The sequence below is a fragment of the Loxodonta africana genome, chromosome X (genome assembly GCF_030014295.1).
Source record: "Loxodonta africana isolate mLoxAfr1 chromosome X, mLoxAfr1.hap2, whole genome shotgun sequence".
NCBI classification, from domain to species: Eukaryota; Metazoa; Chordata; class Mammalia; order Proboscidea; family Elephantidae; genus Loxodonta; species Loxodonta africana.
This window is the reverse complement of record NC_087369.1, coordinates 159,475,150-159,495,110: the sequence shown is the minus strand read 5'-3', so window position 1 is coordinate 159,495,110 and position 19,961 is coordinate 159,475,150. Positions and strand designations below refer to the sequence as shown.

The 19,961-nt window shown below is 40.2% G+C and overlaps 1 protein-coding gene and 1 non-coding gene across 3 annotated transcripts; both read left to right on the top strand.

Moving 5' to 3' along the window:
- The first annotated feature begins 2,207 nt into the window (after positions 1–2,207).
- Positions 2,208–7,581, top strand: RBMX (RNA binding motif protein X-linked). Of its 2 annotated transcripts, none has more exons than XM_064277645.1 (9): positions 2,208–2,341; positions 3,507–3,636; positions 3,832–3,938; positions 4,542–4,713; positions 5,122–5,274; positions 6,031–6,145; positions 6,233–6,358; positions 6,442–6,524; positions 7,149–7,581. In XM_064277645.1, the coding sequence occupies exons 2-9, from the start codon at positions 3,528–3,530 to the stop codon at positions 7,457–7,459; spliced, it is 1,176 nt and encodes a 391-aa protein (XP_064133715.1). In that variant the 5' UTR covers positions 2,208–2,341; positions 3,507–3,527; the 3' UTR covers positions 7,460–7,581. The 2 variants fall into 2 exon arrangements, with proteins under 2 accessions (XP_064133715.1, XP_023395230.1); XM_023539462.2 differs by having other exon boundaries at positions 2,208–2,375.
- Positions 3,682–3,753, top strand: LOC111747814 (small nucleolar RNA SNORD61). The gene has a single exon (XR_002783765.1). It is a non-coding gene; the product is annotated as a small nucleolar RNA SNORD61 (small nucleolar RNA).
- Positions 7,582–19,961: the final 12,380 nt, after the last annotated feature.

Sequence of the window (19,961 nt, the reverse complement as noted above, 5' to 3'; positions counted from 1 at the left end):
TCCAGGGAGGGTCCTGTAGTCCTTCTGTCTGGACTTGAAACCCAGAAAGACAGTGCTGCCTCCCCCAGGGTCAGGGATTTCTTCTGGTTCCCCTTTGAGGGGTACAGGGCCTGCTTGCTGAGCCTGGCATTTTGTCAATCTGGCCAGCTCTCAACTATCAGAGCCAATCAATTTATGTAACTCAGTCTGCAGGCAGATGGACATGGCTTTTGCTTTGGTATGATTTGGCTGGGAGAAAAAGAAAAATGAATATTCTTGTCCTGCTGATTATTATTCCCCCCATTAATGTTAATAATTGAGGGCTGGTTCCAAAGATCCTTGGGGCCTTTTAGCCATGACCTGAACATTATTTACCTGCCTGTTATAAACAGTAATTCACCATGGACAGGTATTGCAACTATGAAGAAGAAAAATTGTCCATAAATTCCTCACACAACTGGTAGTATTTTAGCATATTCTAGTTATTTTGTTGCCATATACATTTACAGTTTACATTATATATATTGGCCTTTCTGTTCCGTCTGTACTGGGTGGTTTCATCCATTCTGATGGCTTTTATTACCATCTCTAAAGTAACAAACCCTGGTGGTGTAGTGGTTAAGTGCTACAGCTGCTAACCCGAGGATCGGCAGTTCATATCTGCCAGGCGCTGCTTGGAAACTCTACGGGGCAGTTCTACTCTGTCCTATAGGGTTGCTCTGGGTCGGAATCGACTCGATAGCACTGGGTTGGGTTAAAGTAACAGTTCAGCCCGGGTCTCCCCACTGAGCACATTTTTCCACCCCCATCCCCCCAGACTTCCTCCTCTGCAATCTTTCTTTTTAATGCAAATGGCATCACCATCTGTCCTACTAACACCGGATACTTGGGAGTCATGTATAGTGACTTCCGTTTGCTCAATTCCACCCCCATCCTTCCCCTATCTGACTTCAGCAAATTTTGTCCATTCTACCTGCATATATGCCGGGTGAGGGGACAATTGCTACAAATTGTTCCTTCCTTTCAAGTATACTGCCTAAATCAAGTCACCCGGATTCAAGCCACTATCTTGTTTTCTCTCTTCTGGTCTGCTCCCATAGCCCCAGTGGTGTCCCTGCTTCCACACGTGGTCCCCTACAATCTTCGAGTGGTCTCCAAGGTCCTGCCTACCTTGGTTCCCTCATTTTTTGTCCCTAAATCCCCGTCCGTTGATACATGCTAAGCTCTTTCCCTCCACTTTGTGCTTTGTGTTCTTTTCCCTGAAAATCTTTTTCCCCAGCTCTTCCCATAAAAAAAAAAAAGCTGCTTACTTTTCTTCCTTAGAGTTTGATCTCCAGTTACTTCTTCAGATAGACCTTCCCTGAACTCTTAATCACATTTAGTCTCCCTAACATTGTTCATCAAAACACCTACTTTACGTTCTCCCCAGCAGTTACTGTGTTAACCTGCAATTACTGTGTTAATTGTGACATTTTGTGGCACAACTAATTTTTTTTTTTGGTGTATAATATTTGGGACACAATTATATTTAAAATTTGTTGTTTCTCTGAAATGCAAATTTAACTGAGCGTCCTGTATTTTTATTAACTAAATCTGCACAACCTTATCCACGTGGCACCTTGTTCTGGTCAGGTTTGCTCTGGATTGCATCCTCACCGTCCCGCCCAGAGCCTGCCTTTTAGTTAAAAAAAAAAGAAAACCCAGATGTTCAGTAATTGTTACACATGAATGAAGTCTCTGTATGCCGTTTTCTACGTTTTTTCCCCCCATCTGGCATGTATCAGAATTTCCTCTATTCATTAAAAATTCTTGTTCAAAGTTAATTTTGGAAATATATTTTATGATCTAACTTCTTTGTTTTCTACTCCTGTAAAATTGGGATAGGAGTATCCGCCCTCATCACATTGTTGCGAGAATTAAAGGAGTTAATAGGTGGAAAGTGTTTAACACCGTGCTCAGCTCACTAGAACGCTCAATACGTGTCAGTTGTTTATTAATGAAGCCTGTGTACCCTCTTAGCGGAAAGCAAAAGCGCGCGCTGTGCAGCCCCGTGGGGGTAGGGAAAACGGTTAGACACAGGCGCCGGCCGGAACGAGGGCCTGGGGAAAGGGGAGGAGCGAGAAGTGAGTGACAAAGGGTTCGGCCAATGGAGAGGCTGGGAACCGCTCCCCTCCCTTCGCGGTTCAAATTCTAAGCTCGGTTTCCATCCGGGTCCTTCAGCCTCGTTCCCGGGCACTATAAAGTTTGCCGTCTCCTTTGTTCGCCCTCGTTGCGCAGTAGTGCTAGCGGCTTCCAGTTCCGTCATCGGACCCGGCATTCGGCCCTCGTGCTGAGTCGCTACAAAGCGCCTGTCGGCGAGCTGGTAGGAGCTTGAAACGGTCGTCAACTCTCTAGTAGTATGTACATCCTTTCCCTAGTCCGTCTCTCGTATACAAGTGTCACGTTAGAACGTCGGATTATCTCCCTGGAGATAGGGGGCAGCGGGCGCCATTTTAGAACCCGGAGGCGCCAAGCTGTTCCATAGAACCGAGAGGGTTGAAAGAACACGGACTAGGAGTCCGTCTCCTTGTATGCCTCGAGCAATTTTGGAATGCTGCCTGCGGGAATGGTGGCGGAGGTTGGGGCTTGCAGGCTGGAGCAGGACAAGGAGAGCCCGCGCCACCGCGGTCCTTGCATTGGCATGGCGCTAGCGCTAAGGATGTACATGAGGACTTTGTGCAGGGTCCTTGTTCACAGGCGGCCTCGGAGAGGAAGCCGTTTGAATTTTTCCAGCCTTTCTGGGTGGTAAAAGTTCCTCATCTAATCGATGTTGATTGTTCTGGGCGGGTTCCAAGTGTCGCCATTTTGTCTTCTCCACGCGGTATTTAATGACGGGTTTTAATTAGGTTCTGCCGCAGTTGGGGAGTGTTGAGTGCTACAGTGTGCGCTTCCACGTCCCGTTATTTAATATGAAACCGAGTGAACGCTTCGTTTCTTTTTAGTCTAATAGTAACCTATTCGGCGGAGCGCGGAGGCTGGTGAGAGGGGAGGCAGAACTTGGCTCAAACTTTAGTTCTCCGCTTAGATGTACCAGGGAATCCTGAAGAGGCCTTGGAAGAAGGCTTGGTGTTGAGGTGCTGCGTCTGGCCTGTGACCTTGAATGAGCCGCTAGACTTTAAAAAACCCCATCGTTAGGGTGGCTGGGGTGTGGTAAGAGAATTTTCAGAAGGCAACGGAAATTTAGGATTCAAAGTAAAGCTAGATTTCACCCCCCCCCGCAAGGAATCGTTTAGCCGTTAATTAAAAACAGTCAAGGGAGATTAAGGATAATGGCAAAACTTAAGTTGACCCTATTAACTGGGTTAAGGTAAATTATTTTAGTACTAAAGTTAACTTCATTTGTTTTCCTGTGGTGGCTTGGGTTTGGAAAACATTGCTATCCGGTAAATTAGAAGTAATGGTTTTAGTGAAACAAATGAAAAATGCACTTCTAAACATGTGCCTGGTAAACTTTCCCAGAAAGTTAAATCCTATTTTTTTTCCAACAGATATAATCACCCAAGGGAAAAATGGTTGAAGCTGATCGTCCCGGAAAGCTCTTCATTGGTGGGCTCAATACAGAAACAAATGAGAAAGCCCTTGAGGCAGTATTTGGAAAATATGGACGAATTGTGGAAGGTAAACTGTCTGAGAGTATATGCTGGGCTATTATGATAAAAGTAAGCTGTGATGAATTTTATTGCATTGATCTTCTGAAATGATAATGTATTTTGTCCTCTAAGAAGTTCTGAGCTTTCTCACTACGGAGTGTCTTTTGTTATTTCGTTTGAACTAGAGTAACACTGTTTTCCCTACCCCCAAACTATTTTTTAGTGCTGTTGATGAAAGACCGTGAAACCAACAAATCCAGAGGATTTGCTTTTGTCACCTTTGAAAGCCCGGCAGATGCCAAAGATGCAGCCAGAGATATGAATGGAAAGGTGATATTAACTGCATAATGATTCCATGTTTCCTAGTGTGTAAAAGAGAGTACAGTCTGTTCTTGTCACAGTTTGGTCCAGAGCAGCTTCTGAATTTTTGAGTTGTGTATATTTCTAGAGTCCTCCTACCACAGCCTTTTGTAGCAATAATCTCAATAGCCTATTCTGCGATTTTGGAGCAAAACTTTGTAGCAAAAGTTAAGGATTATTTTAACGAAGTTTCTCAGCAGATTATTAGGTGGCAGTACTTTGTCTTGGGATCCATAAAATGAATTAATAACCTCTTTGGTTATTTTTAAGTTTTAAATTTCATCAAACAGCTCTGGATTCGCCTTGTGTTTTAGTTTAAAGCATGAGTACCCCCCCTTTTTTAAAATTGTAGTTAGTATCAATCTTACAGATAGCAAGCATTTAACGTAAATGGAAAAGTTTTTACCTAAGTATACTTTTTAACATTTTTGCTAGGATGAGTGAAATTTACCTTTTGGATTGAGTATTTAGTAACTATTTTGAAGAACATTTTGGTGTCACAGTACAAGGTGGATGTGAGTGTTCCTTTTCATTTTGATATAATTAACGATTTTGACTGTTTTATTTTTTTAGTCCCTAGATGGAAAAGCCATCAAGGTGGAACAAGCCACTAAACCAACATTTGAAAGTGGAAGACGTGGACCCCCTCCACCTCCAAGAAGCAGAGGCCCTCCGAGAGGCCTTAGAGGTGGAAGAGGAGGAAGTGGAGGAACCCGGGGACCACCTTCACGTGGGGGTCACATGGGTAATGACTTTGGTGTATGATAGGGAACTGCAGATTCCTTCTAATGTATGTTTAGGTTGAGTCCTTGTTCAAAGGCTCCAGCTTTAGAAATTGAACAGTTTACGTACCATAAATTATAAACAAAGGACAATATTTCCAAGTACTTCATTTTGTAGGAAAAGGTTAAGGGAAGTTTCCTTTCAGTAGGCAAAGGTGATGGGCCTATTTTTCTTTGAAGTAATTTTTAAGACTAAGTTTAGTTTTATTTTCCCAGTCTTTATGACTTCCTCATTACCTGATCTTGTACAAGTTAAAAGCTAAACTCCCCAACTAAATAAATTATGGTCATATTCTTTCCATTAGAAAGAAAACTTTTACAGCTTTTTGATTGAGTTTTAATGTACTTGTCTTTTTTTTCTTGTAATACAGATGATGGTGGCTACTCTATGAATTTTAACATGAGTTCTTCCAGGGGACCACTTCCAGTAAAAAGAGGACCACCACCACGAAGTGGAGGTCCTCCTCCTAAAAGATCTGCCCCTTCAGGACCAGTTCGCAGCAGCAGTGGAATGGGAGGAAGAGGTAAAGTTCCATTTATAACAGTTTGTTCTCCCAATATAATACAAGAATTGAGGCAAACCCTAAAAATGATTTTTACTATTGACTCATGGACTTCAGGGGACCTGGGTACATGCAATTCATGAGCCCTGAAAATAATTTAGGTACAAACAGGAAATAAACATTTTAGAGAAGAAAATTTATTGATCTAGCTCCATGTCGAATCAGTACTTTATTGTGCTTTAAGTGAAAGTTTGTAAGTCCATTGAGTCTCACACAAAAAGTTAAACACAGCTTGCTATGTACTCCTAGCTGTTTTCTTCCTAATGGGACAGTACATTCCTCCTCCTGTACCCTGTATTCCCTGTGCCCATTTCAACCAGCTTCTGTCCCACTCTGCCTTCTCATCTCCCCTCCAGACAGGAGCTGCTCACATAGTCGCATGTATTTACTTGAGCCAAGGAGCTCCTCACCAGTATCATTTTCTGTCTTAGAAACCAAAAAACCCACTGCCATCAAGTTGATTTCCGACTCAGTGACTCTCTAGGACAGAGTAGAACTGCCCCATAGAGTTTCCGAGGAGCGCCTCGTGGATTTGAACTGCTGACCTTTTGGTTAGCAGCCGTAGCACTTAACCGCTGTGCCAACAGGGGTTCCCTTCTGTCTTATAGTCCAGACCAATTCCTATCTGAATCAGTACTTGTTAATAACCTGAGTGTAAATTCAGATTTTCATTTTTCTCTTTTAAGTATATTTTTAAAATTATTTTTTTCGTTTAAGCTCCTGTGTCACGTGGAAGAGATAGTTATGGAGGCCCGCCACGAAGGGAACCCCTGCCCTCTCGTAGAGATGTTTATTTGTCCCCCAGAGATGATGGATATTCTACAAAAGACAGGTAAGAGTTCAGCTGCCTTCTCATTGGTAGTTAAGGTTGAAGGAGGAATTCAGCAAACCATGGATCAAATTACTTTTGTTTCTGCAGCTATTCAAGCAGAGATTACCCAAGTTCTCGTGATACAAGAGATTATGCACCACCCCCAAGAGATTATACATACCGTGATTATGGTCATTCCAGTTCACGTGATGACTATCCATCCAGAGGCTATAGGTAAGTTGTTTCGCGTGTGTGGCTTGATTGTCAGTATTGCTGTAAAACCTGATGCTCTGGGACTTAAAGACTTTGTTTTGTAGTGATAGAGATGGCTATGGTCGTGACCGTGACTATTCAGATCATCCAAGTGGAGGTTCCTACAGAGACTCTTATGAGAGTTATGGTAAGATACTGGTTGAGGGTCTTGAATGTCACCAGCTTGACTTTAGGTTCATGAGCCATTTTATTAGGCTGTGTGGTGCTTGCTATAAAAGGGACGTTTGCCTGCTTTTTAGGGGGCGACTTTATCAGCTGGGCTTTTCCTAGTTTTGTGAGGGGCTTTTGTTCTTTTCTGAGTTTTTTTGGAGGCTGTTTGCTTGCTTTGGAGGGGATTTTGCTTGCTTAAATTGGCAGCCTTATGTGTTTTCCCCCAACAGTGAAAATACAATTTAAAAATTTTATTAACAAGATCAGATGTTTACCATTGCAATATGAAGGAAAGTCTACAGTTCAAAATTGCAACTTATCACTGGCAAGTGGCTGAGTTTCTACTCTAAAATAACAAGCTGTCTGGAATATCCTCTTGAAATACACACCGTCTTCAGTCTTTTCAAACAAACATTAAAATCAATCCATTTCCGTATCTCAGCAGAGGAGCAAATCCCTGTTATGGCCAGCAATGGCAGAGTTTAAAACTTCCCAGTTGAGAAAGTAAACGTTTAATACAGAAATTCTGTAAATTCAGATTTAAATGTTGTATATATACAATTTATAGTGTTGCCATATTACCTGACCATTGACCCTGCAGGTAACTCACGTAGTGCTCCACCTACACGAGGGCCCCCGCCATCTTATGGTGGAAGCAGTCGCTATGATGATTACAGCAGCTCACGTGACGGATATGGTGGAAGTCGAGACAGTTACTCAAGCAGCCGAAGTGACCTCTACTCAAGTGGCCGTGATCGGGTTGGCAGACAAGAAAGAGGGCTTCCCCCTTCTATGGAAAGGGGCTACCCTCCTCCACGTGATTCCTACAGCAGTTCAAGCCGCGGAGCACCAAGAGGTGGTGGCCGTGGAGGAAGCCGATCTGATAGAGGGGGAGGCAGAAGCAGATACTAAAAACAAACAAAACTTTGGACCAAAATCCCTGTTCAAAGAAACAAACAAAAAGTGGAACCTATTCTGTCATAACTACCCAAGGACTACTAAAAGGAAAAATTGTGTTACTTTTAAAAATTTTCCTGTTAAGTTCTCCTCCATAATTTTTATGTTCTGGTGAGGAAAAAAAAAAGTAAAACATGTTTAATTTTATTTGATTTTTATGACATTGCTTTCAACAAGCAAATGTTAAATGTGTAAGACTTGACTTGTGTACTAGTGTGTTATTCTCTAAGTGTCCCTAAAGGCCACTTCCTATTTGATTCTTCCCAATAAGGCAAGCAATACTAAGATCTTCCACAAACATCTAGCCATCTAAAATGGAGAGGTGACTCATTCTTTCTACACAAACAAGCTAGATATTAGAAGGGTGGTTGGGTTTGCTACTCTTAGGATTTCAGGGTGCCTTCAAACTGAAATCTCAAATATTCTCAGTGTGAAAAACCTGAGATCAGATGCTTACATAAGGAAAGTGCTATTCACCCAGTAAACCCAAAAAAGCGAGTGGATAAATGCTGGCCACATTTTGCCTTTCTGACATTTCCTTGGGAATCTACAAGAACCTCCCCTTTCCCCCCTCCCCCAATAAGACCATTTAAGTGTGTGTTAAACAACTACAGAATACTAAATAAAACGTTTGGCCAAAACCAACCATGAAGCTGCAAACAATACTTGCTCTTACTGTTTCAAATTTTTGCAACTCTGTAGTGTCTCACTTTTAAAGGAACAGCTTGATTGCAAAGGAGAAAATAGATAAGCAATGAAGTTATCTCCAACTTCTCAAAGGCTTATGACTTCTAAAAAGTGACTCTGTCAGCATTCCACATCAGATTTAAAGCATCAAATGCCTGTGAAACAGCAAAGATGGTAAGCAAAGCAAACTAGTTTTTCCGTCTAAGTCGAAATTGAACAGTTACCTTCCTCATAGTACAGTGAAACATACTGTACATCATGGCAATGGAAATACTTTCTAGATTAAAAAAAAAACTTGGAAAAACAGATGTTCAATAGCATATTAGAAGTCCTCCAAATTCAACACTTGGATTTTGTTTTTTAAGCATGTGTGACACTTAAAGGCCTTAAATACAGCTGTTTACCAATAGCGATCTGGGGTTTGGGAGGGGGTGCCTTTTTTTTTTTTAAAGACTTTTTGATGGAAGACCTTTAAACATGCTTCATATATTTAAACATTTTTTAAAATTTAGTCTTTTAGTCAATATAGGAAATGGCTTAACTTTGGGGTCCCAGTCTCTACCCCTGTAAGCCATTGCAAACTTGACATTTAGTTGGATGCCTGACATGTTTTTAGTTCTATGAAACTACATACACTCTATGGAGAAAATCTTTTGCAAGTGGTCTTTAAAAAAGCAAAACCTGAGGCAGCATGACCCAGGTCCAGCCATGAAGTTGAAAAAGATGCTCTTGAATATAGTAAACTTGAAGACCTCCAACTAAAAATCCTTTATACTGCACTTATTCCTTCAAATAAGTTTTGTCCGTTCAACTTATGGATTTAACATGGCAGTGCACCATTGGAGCAGAATGACAATCCATAAGCCATGCAACCTAACCATTTAAGCCATTCCAGTCCATCCCAAGCCAGTGAATCTGCCACCACTTAAGAGAAGTAGTAGAACATGAAATACATTAAACTGCAAGTCTGAACTTGCCTTTTCTTCTGGAAAAGAGGGCAGTTATAGGCAAGTTATAAAGAATTTCCTTAAGAAAGATAACTAGTTATCTGTTTTTACAGGTTGAGGATTATGGTCATTATGGTCATGGGAGTGCTGATTTATTCACTAAATAAAGCTGGCGGCAAGAGAAATCAAATGCTAAGGTAAGTTTGACGACAGTGGCCTTAAGTTTCCTTACTGTAGCTTTGCCAGTGTGGCAAGTTATTTCTGATGCTCGATCTGTAAAAGGGAGGATATCACCTAACTCATGGATTATAAGCAGGGGTGGATTAGCCAGTAAACAAGGTGCATGGGCTTGTTGTGTTTACTAATCTAGTCCATAATTTCACCACATCTTTGACATGGTAAAAAACTGGTGACATTTGTGTTCTACAGATTGGCAAACACAAGTCAGCCCATGTGTACCTTGCCTAGTGGGTAATCCTTCCGTGATTATGAAGATGAAATTATGAGAAAGTAACGTATAACACCTGTCATGTTCACCTAGTATCATAATCACATTTCCATTAGTGGCTCAAAAGTGCAATATTCTTAGCTGTTAAAAATACAGTGTTTTCTAATATCTCTTTGTATGTAATTGTTCTTTTACTGGGCTTATACACTTAGCATTTTTGGGTATATAGTTCTTGCACTCCCATGCACTGTGTAAAGGGACATTTTCATTATTAGCAGTGCTTGTTCCTGTATACTGCTACCAAGTTCCTATTTGGAGTAACTGAATTTTATTAGTGTAATGACACATAAAAAAAAAAGTAGGTAATATTACCGACTTGGTGCTTGTAGGAACTGTAATGGGCATTTATGGTGCTGTTTAGAGTTTGTACTTGAAAGCAAGTATTTTCTTTCCAAATAAAGCAGTAATGTTTATTAGGTAAGAAGGAGGAGTCCTACCCAGTATGCACCACTAAATATCTTTATGATCTGACACCATGCTTTTCATTTTGCAGAGTTGTTGAAGCAGAAGAATGCTGATTGTCAATAAATTACACCAGTTGCATTAGCGGTATTCATCAGAGTTGGTTTGGTCAGGCAATAGATTATGCTTTCAAGGGTTCCCAAGGATCTGAGAAAGGCATCAGTGTTGGTTAGCAGCACCCTTAGCTAGGGAGTGATAATTACTTAAAATAAGTAATTGAGCAAATGCAGAAAGGGAAAAACAATTAAGGAAATTGCTAAGTGAAGATGGTCAGGAAGTTCTTTAGGACAGATATTACAGCTCTAGCTTTCATTTTTGTTTAAAGCCATAGGGACAACCCTGCAATTTAGTTTTTAATTGTCACTGAAAATGTCAGAAAGTTGAATTAGAAGAATGAAAGGCATAACAACCAGTAAAGTGACAGCAAATGAAACTTTTTTTGACGTTAGTGTATCTATCCATAAGCAGGGTTTAGTTACTGGACAAAAACTTAGAGAAGAGTAACATTTGGAAGCGAAAGTTAATAACTAGAAACATTGCTAAAATTATGAAGCACACTTAAAACTGGTTAAAAAAGAAACTGGTCAGGCCACTTGGCACTGTATTGTTTCTGTAAGCCTGCTTCACCCCCCACTTCCCATCTTGGAAACAAATGCAGGTACTCTGTTGCTTTCCAGACTAGAGCCAATTGAATAAAAGCTAATGTCAAAAAGAAACCAGCTCAACTTATGCAAATTTTTGCATAGGGATTATGTCAGTCAGTACTATCATGTTTAACATTTGCATTTGAGAAAAGAATCCAAAAGTGTTAATCCTCATGGGACCGATTTTTCTGGTTAACCACAGACCATGAGGGTATTGAGCATACATAAATACCCTCCAACCTTTTCCATGATTACTTGGGTCAGTATGTCTGAGGACCTTATTTAGATACCTGGGAGGTAGTGTAGAACATGTAGATTGATCACAGTAAATACCATGAATACTACATTCATACTGAGTATGTTTAAATGACCAAACACCTGTTTGACATAGTTTTCTGATCTAGCAGACTTCACTCAGCTCCCATTGGAAAAAGTGGGTTGACAGTCTTCCAACTTTATACTGGTTGTAAAAGAAACGGAATGTTTAACTGGTAGTCAGAAATAGCCAGAACTTCGGTATTATAAGTCATTTTTCTTGGAATGTTTTGTATTTGAAACTTAATAAAACTTAATACGCATTTTTTTTGGTGGAAATGTCTTTTTTCTACAAAATAAGGAATTCACTTAGCCTTTTAAGTGATTTTTTTCACTTGACTCTTACCTTCCCCCCCAAAAGAGCTCTAGTTCTGATGATCTGCTTACACTTGACTAGGGGACATCCAGAGTCACTGAAGTGGCCTTTTCCTGTTACAGCTTTGAGCAGAGTGAGCTTCAGCTAGGCATCAAGATAATTGAGACAATTTTAATCCTCTCCTAAAAATTAGTGGGAGGGGTAAAACCCATTCACAGAGTCATAGAAGACAGTAGAACTGCCCCATAGGGTTTCCAAGGAGCACCTGGTGGGTTCAAACTGCTGATCTTCTGGTTAGCAGCTGCAGCTCTTAAAGGTTACACCAGGGTTTCTGTGGCAGGGTTAACACCAAGGTGAAAGTATCAAGGTTCTTCTATATAGTGCTTTTACTCTATTTTCTATTTATCTCTTGGGAACAGGTCAGTAACAATAACAAGTAAGTCCCAAGCACTTTGCACAAAGCACTTCAGTGATGCTGTTAAACCAAGGGCATGTGTATTTCTGTCCTTGAAATTGTTTCAGCCATTTAGCCTTACCTTAACGTGAGTCAGAATCAACTGGATGGCAATTAACAGTTGTTCTATGCACATCTGACCAATTGACATTCATTTGCTGGGTATTGCATTTGAGCTGCAGTCATGAATTTGAACTGCAGTCGTGAATTTAGAGCTCAAGACATGGGACAGGAACGTAGCTGAGCATTGGAATGGTATTCTGTGTACCCCCTTCCCCACACCAGTTGTTCAGAGAAACAATCCATTCAGTCCGTTATGAAGTTACATGCATCAGACTTAGCTGAGAAATAAGTGTCAAGCTCAATGTGGATTTTCAGATAAAATTTAAATATGAAGTGTACAAATACTAAGCATACCATTGCATGAGATTTGATAAATATCTGCTCTCAAGGTAGAGAACGATTCCATTACTCCAGAATGTTTCCTCCTGCCATTTTCAGACAATTCCTGCCCTCATTCCCCAGAGACTAGCACTATTCTGTTTTTTTTTTTTTAATTTTCCTAGATAAGCTTTACCTGCTCTAGAACATAAATGCAGTCATAAAATACATAGCCTCATGCAAGGCTTTTCTTCAAGATGCTTGTGAGAATCAGTTGCATTTAATTGCCAAGTATTTAGTATAGTTGTTGATGGAAATCTGAACTTTTCCTAGTTTTTGGTTATTATGAAAAAAGCGGCTATAAATGTTCTTGTACAACCCTTTCGGCATAATTATTGAGAGATGAAAACACAAGTGTGGAATTGCTGGATCACAGGATAGTTGGAGTTCAAAGTAGTAACGTCTTATCTACTTAACCAATGATGTATGAGGGTTCTGCTTACTCCACACACTCAACAGTGTTTGATGTTTTTGAATTTAGCCGTTCTGGTGGGTGCGTTATATCTCGTGGTTTTACTTTGTATTTCCCTGATGAATAAAGATGATAAGTGCTTACACAGTTACAATGAAGTATTCACATACAGTGAAATGCATTGATTGGTTCTGAAAAATACACTGATCTAACCCACACTCCTGTGAAGATAGAATAGATCCATCATCACCCCAGGAAGTTCTCTTGTGTCTCTTCCCAGTCAATAGCCCATCTCCCACCCCCTGAAGAAGTAACACTGATAATGGTTTCTATCACCATAGGATATTTCAGCATATTTTAATAACATGCCCCCGCCCCCTAAAAACCACTGGCCTTGAGTCAATTTTGACTCACAGTGACCCTATAGGACAGGGTAGAACTGCCCCATAGGGTTTTCTAAACTAATCTTTCCTGAAACAGACTGCCAGGTGGGTTTGAACCACCGACGTTTCAGTTAGCAGCTGAGTGCTTAACCACTGCACTACCAGGGCTCCTTTGTATGTTTTAATACTTCGGATAAAATGAATTCTCATTAAAGTACTTTTTTTGTGTCTGGCTTCTTTCAGTCACTGTTTTTGAGATTAATCTGTGTACAGTTCCTTTTTATTGCAGAGTAGAATTCCAGTGCGAATATGCCATAGCTTATCCATTCTGTTGATGGACTTCTGGGCTGTTCACAGGTTTTGGCTATAATGAATGAAACTGCCGTGAACCTTCTTGTACAAGATTTATTTGTGGACATACACATTCCTTTTGGAGAAAGATCTTGAAGTGGAATTGATGGGGTGATATACCCCCCCAAAAAACCAAACCTGTTGCTGTCGAGTTGATTCTGACTCATAGCAACCCTACAGGACAGAGTAGAACTCCCTCACAGGGTTTCCAAGGATTGCCTGGTGGATTTGAACTGCCAACCTTTTGGTTAGCAGCCATAGCACTTAACCACTACGCCACCAGAGTTTCCAGGGTGATGCAGGGTGATGGATATATATATGTTCAGTTTGGAAGAAACTGCCAAATTGTTATTTTTTCCATTTTATGTTCTTATTCACAATGTATGAGAGTTCTGGTTGATCCACAACATTCCAACATTGGCTATTGATTGTTTCACTTTAACCTTTCTAATGAATGGTGTAATAGCATCACATTGTGGTTTTAATGTGTTCTTCCCTGATGACTACTGATGTTGAACATGAAAAAACCCCTAAAACTCTGAAGTCACCTTGTAGCTAAATAAGAAACTGGCTCAAAAAATAACCACCTGTAAGTACTGTGCTCCTTTAAAAAGATCACCTATATGAGACCAAACAGTCAACAGTCATTTTAAAACAAAGATGAGAATGTCAGGGGGCAGGGGAAGTAGATTAATGGAAATAGAACAACCCGAACAAAAATAATGAGAATGTTCACCCATTGTAAAAAATGTAACCAACTTCACTGAACAACTTGTGTAGAAACTTGAATGGAAATCTAAACTGTGTAAACCTTCACTGAAGACACAATACTATTTTTAAAAAAACCTAAAACGTTATTTTGGGATAATTTTAAATTTTCTGAAAATTTACAAAGGTAATATGTTGTTGAGTGTTGTCCAATTGCTGTCAATTTATAGTGCCCTGGTGTGACAGTAAAACTGCCTGCATAGGGTTTCTTGGCTGTAATCTTTATGGAAGCAGATCACTAGGTCTTACTCCCTTGGAGCTAGCTGCTGGGTGGGTTTGAACCTCCAATCTTCTGGTTAGAAGCAGAGCACTCAACTGTTTTTCCCTCCAGGGCTCCTTAAAAATACTGTAGAGTTCCCAGATAGCCTTCACCTAGTTCGCCCTCATTTTAATATCTTACAAAACAATGGTATATTTGTCAAAACAAGAGATCAAACAGGCACATTTCTATTAACTAAACTCCCAGTTTTATTCAGATTTCACAATTTTGCCACTAGTGTCCTTTTTCTGTTCCAGAATTCAGTCCAGTATCTCACACATTTAGTTGGACAGCCTTTCATGTGTTCACTAGCCATTTGTATATCTTCTTTCATAAAGTGTCGAAGTTTTTTTTTCCATTAAAAAATAGAATTATTTGTCTTTTTAATATTGTGTGCTAGAAAAATTGTTTTCTCTAGATACAATTCCTTTGTCATCCATGTGTTGTGAATATCTTCTCCCAGTCTGTGTCTTGCCTGTTTTTTTATTTTTCTTGATGAGCAAAAGAGGTCTAATTTGTCAGAAAATTTAATGGTTATTGCATTCTGTGAACTGTCGAAGAAACTTGCCAACCCCAACGTCGTGAAGGTTTTTTCCTATCTTTTTTTTTAGAAGTTTTGTAGTTTTAACTTTCATGTTAGATCTAGAATCCATTTTGAAATACATTTTTTTTATGCTGAGACATAGGAACTGAAGTCCTTTTTGTAAATATGGATATGCATTTGTTCCAGCATCATTTATTAGAAAGACTATGCTTTCTTCAACGCTGAAACTGTTGCCCTGAGATAATTTTTAAACCTTGAACCAAAAAATTCCCTGAATTCTTCTTTAAACCGAACAATAGTTTAGCTTAACTAGTAAAGAATGTCTGCCTTGAGCTTTCAAAGAACTATCTATATGGGATCAAATTGAAAGATAGGAAACTTAGGAGGCAGCAAGTTTATGTTAATAGGGGAGGAACAACTCAGAAGAGGGTGAGGGTGATTGCACAACTTGAAGAATGTAATCAGTGTCACTGAATTATACATGTACACATTGTTGAATTGGTGTACTGCTGTGTATATTCTCAGCAACAAAAATTATTTTAAAAAAATGGGAAAAAAACCTACCATTTTCTTTATCAAATTACCTTGGTTTTTTGACTACTGTAGCTTTATAGTCCATTCTCTCCAAGTATATTAAATTTTTTTCAGTTTTCTACCTGCAATGTTTTTTTTTTTCCCTTGAAGTTATTGTTGCCGTTGTTTTTTCTACTTCAAACTTCATCTTCCATGTTAGAGGCTGTTATGGATTGAATTAGGGGCCAGAGGCTTTCCTCAAATGACTAAATTCTTCATCTGTGCTCATGATTAAGGAGTAGGAGATTAAGATATTTGTAAATAATTTGTAAATTGTGTGTGGATGTTGTCCTTTGACTTTGGAGCTTGACTGTAGGGCCTGTTTGTTGGGAATCTCCTGATGTCATTATCTTTAGGTTTTTTTTCTCTTGGACTGGTCAGATTCCTCAAGAGGGCTTGTCCATATTACTGCAAAAGAAGAACAAAGTGGGAGGCCTTACTATACCTGATTTTAGAACCTATTATACCACCACAGTTGTCAAAACAGCATGGTACTGGTATAACAACAGATACATAGACCAATGGAACAGAATTGAGAATCCAGGCATAAATCCATCCACATATGAGCAGTTGATATTTGACAAAGGACCCAAAACAGTTAAATGGGGGAAAAGACAGTTTTTTTAACAAATGGTGCTGGCATAACTGGATATCCATCTGCAGAAAAAATGAAACAAGACCCATACCTCACTCCATGCACAAAAACGAGCTCAAAATGGATCAAAGACCTAAATATAAAATCTAAATAAAGATCATGGAAGAAAAAATAGGGACAACACTAGGAGCCCTAATACATGGCATAAACAGTATACAAAACATTACTAACAATGCAGGGGAAAAACTAGATAACTGGGAGCTCCTAAAGATCAAACATCTATGCTCACGCAAAGACTTCACCAAAAGAGTAAAAAGACTACCCACAGACTGGGAAAAAGTTTTTAGCTACTATGACATTTCCGATCAGTGCCTGATCTCTAAAATCTACATGGTACTGCAAAAACTCAACTACGAAACGACAAATAACCCAATTAAAAAATGGGCAAAGATATGAACAGGCATTTCACTAAAGAAGACATTCAGGTAGCTAACAGATATATGAGGAAATGTTCACGATCATTAGCCATTAGAGAGATGCAGATCAAAACTACAATGAGATTCCATCTCTCTCCAACAAGACTGGCATTAATCCAAAAAACACAAAACAGTAAATGTTGTAGAGGTTGTGGAGAGTCTGGAACACTTACACACTGCTGGTGGGAATGTAAAATGGTACAACCACTTTGGAAATCAATTTGGCGCTTCCTTAAAAAGCTAGAAATAGAACTACTATATGATCCAGCAATCCCACTCCTTGGACTATATCCTAGAGAAATAAGAGCCTTTACACTAACAGATATACGCACACCCATGTTGATTGCAGCACTGTTTACAATAGCAAAAACATGGAAGCAACCAAGGTGCCCATCAATGGATAAATTGTATATTCACACAATGGACTACTACACATCTATAAAGAACAGTGAGAGATCTGTGAAACATTTCATAACATGGAGGAATCTGGAAGGCATTATGGTGAGTGAAATGAGTCAGTTGCCAAAGGACAAATATTGTATGAGACTGGTATTATAAGAACTCGAGAAATAGTTGAGACAGAGAAGTAAATATTCTTTGATGGTTACAAGAGTGGGGAGGGAGGGAGAGAAGGAGAGGGGTTTTCACTAACTAGGTAGTAGATAAGAACTATTTTAGGTGAAGGGAAAGAGAACACACAATACAGGAAAGGTCAGCACAACTGGACTAAACCAAAAGTAAAAAAGTTTCCTGAATAAACCGAATGCTTCCAAGGCCAGCATAGCAGGGACGGGAGTTTGGGGACCATGGTTTCAGGGAACAGCTAAGTCAGATGGCATTATCAAATCTATTAAAACATTCTGCATCCCACTTTGGAGAGTGGAGTCCGGGGTCTTAAATGCTAGCAAGCAGCCGCCTGAGATGCATCAATTGGTCTCAACCCACCTGGAGCAAAGGAGAATGAAGAACGCCAAAGACAAGGTAATTATGAGCCCGAGACAGAAAACCCAGCGCCAAAGGGCCACATAAAGCAGAGACCACATCAGCCTGAGACCAGAAGAACTAGATGGCGCCCGGCTACAACTGATGACCGCTCGGACAGGGAACACAACAGAGAACCCCTGAGGGAGCAAGAGAGCAGTTGGGTAAAAAAAAAAGCAAACCTCAAATTCTCGTGAAAAGACCACACTTAATGGTCTGACTGAGACTGGAAGGACCCCGGAGGTCTTGGTGAGCAGACATTCTGTTAGGTCAAGACAGGAACCATTCCCAAAGCCAACTCTTTAGACAGGGGTTGGACTGGCCTCTGGGATAGAAAATGATACTAGTGAGAAGTGAGCTTTTCAGATCAAGTAGACATATGAGAGACTATGTGGGCAGCTCCTGTCTGGAGGGGAGATGAGAGGACAGAGGGGTCAGATGCTGGCCGAATGGACATGAAAAGAGAGAGTGGAGGGAAGGAGTATGCTGTCTCATTAGGGGGAGAGCAATTAGGAGTGTATAGCAAGGTGTATATAAATTTTTGTATGAGACACTGACTTGATTTGTAAACTTTCACTTAATGCACAATAAAAATAAAAAAAAAACTAGTCCGGATTCCTGCCTTGAGGATATTAAAAAACAAAAAACCGTTGCTGTTGAATTGATTGAGGGTATAGGTTGTACTAGTTGAAGGTACGGGGTTTCAATGTGTGTGTGCTAGGAAATTCTCATGCTATTATAGGTTCCCCATTCCAGTTGGTTCCAGTGCTGCCTCAATGTAACCCTTCCACTTCCAGCTGGCATGGCACTGTTGTCTTTCCGCCTTGCCCTGGTGATGAGATGGGGAGGTGGTGTTTCCATAAGAGGGCACAGTTAGAAAGCTCTCCCCAAATGTCTCCTCTGCCCATAGAGCCCCCCTCCTTCCATTTTAGGCCACCTTCCCCCGACGGCCATCTCCACCCCAGACTCACTCTCTCCAGTCTCTGTAGGTGTGTATTTTTCAGTTTAGAGTATCTGAGTTCAAATTCCAGCTCCAGCATTACCAGCTATGGAACAGATTACTTAACCAGCTGTAACTATGTAACCAGCTGGTAACTATGTAACTATTTCATAGCACGACTGGAAAGATTAAATAAGTTGATAGTGCCTCGCACTTGGTAAATGCATAAGTATTAGATTTTATTATTATCTATTAACCTTCTGTGTCATTTTCAGGGTAGGGATTAGGGGAGGGAGCCAGCACTTTATATTAGATCATCTTCTCAAGGACTGAAAGTCCCCTCTGCAAACCTAATTTTCTTCCTTTCTTGGGGGTGGGCAGGGAGGCATGCTTTGGACCTCAGTGCAGAAAGCTAAATTCACCATACTCCTCATTTTTTGGTACAATGCTATGATTAGTCCACACAGGGCCTTTCTCATTTATTTTAACTTTCTATCCCCATGCTCATTCCAGTTGACCCCTTCCCCCCGTGATCATTCTAATGTGTTTATCAATGTTTTATATGCATGTATTTTTAATTTAAATAAATGATTGTGTTTTCGATCTCATTTCATTTCTTAATGACTTCTCATCACTATGTTTTGAAGTTTACCCATGGTCCAAGTATATATTAGTCCATTGCTTCTAACTACAGCATAGTATTCCATGGTATGCACCCACCAGGGGTAGGTTATCCAATAAGCAAAGTAAGCACAGTGTATTTACTCATATGTAGTGAACAATTTCACATGGGTTTCACCACATTGGTGAGTAAGTAGGCACAAGTAATTCGTGCTTACCTTGCTTACTGGGTCATCCACCCCCATCAGGGATTGTAAATTTCAAAAGAGGCTTTTATTCTGTAGGAAGGTGCTGTGGGGTTGGGAGAGAGACAGATGGCAGCCATGCCTAAAAGCAGAATCTTTGATGTGGTGAAAAGGTGTGAAATGGTTCACTACAGATGATTTTGGGTAATCTGCCCCTGGATCCACCATATTTTTTTTCTTGCCTATCCACTCTCCCAGTGATGGACACAGATTGCCTGTAACTTCCCACCACCAGAAACTTGTGATGAACATGCCTGGACATGCCCCCATATGGAGCTTTGGAAATATTTCTTTGGAACATGTACCCATCTTGAGTATGAAATTTCTCTGGGATATGATCTATATTCCTGGGTCAAAGGGTGTGTATGTAATTTGAGCACTGCCAGTTTGTTCTCCAGAATGGCTGCAGTGGTCTACACTCCCATCAGCAGTGCACAAGGATTCCTTTAACATCACATCCCCACCAAAACTTGTAAGTCTTCTTTGCAAGCCTTTTTGTTGATTCTACAAGCTTGTTGACATCCTTCCAATATAC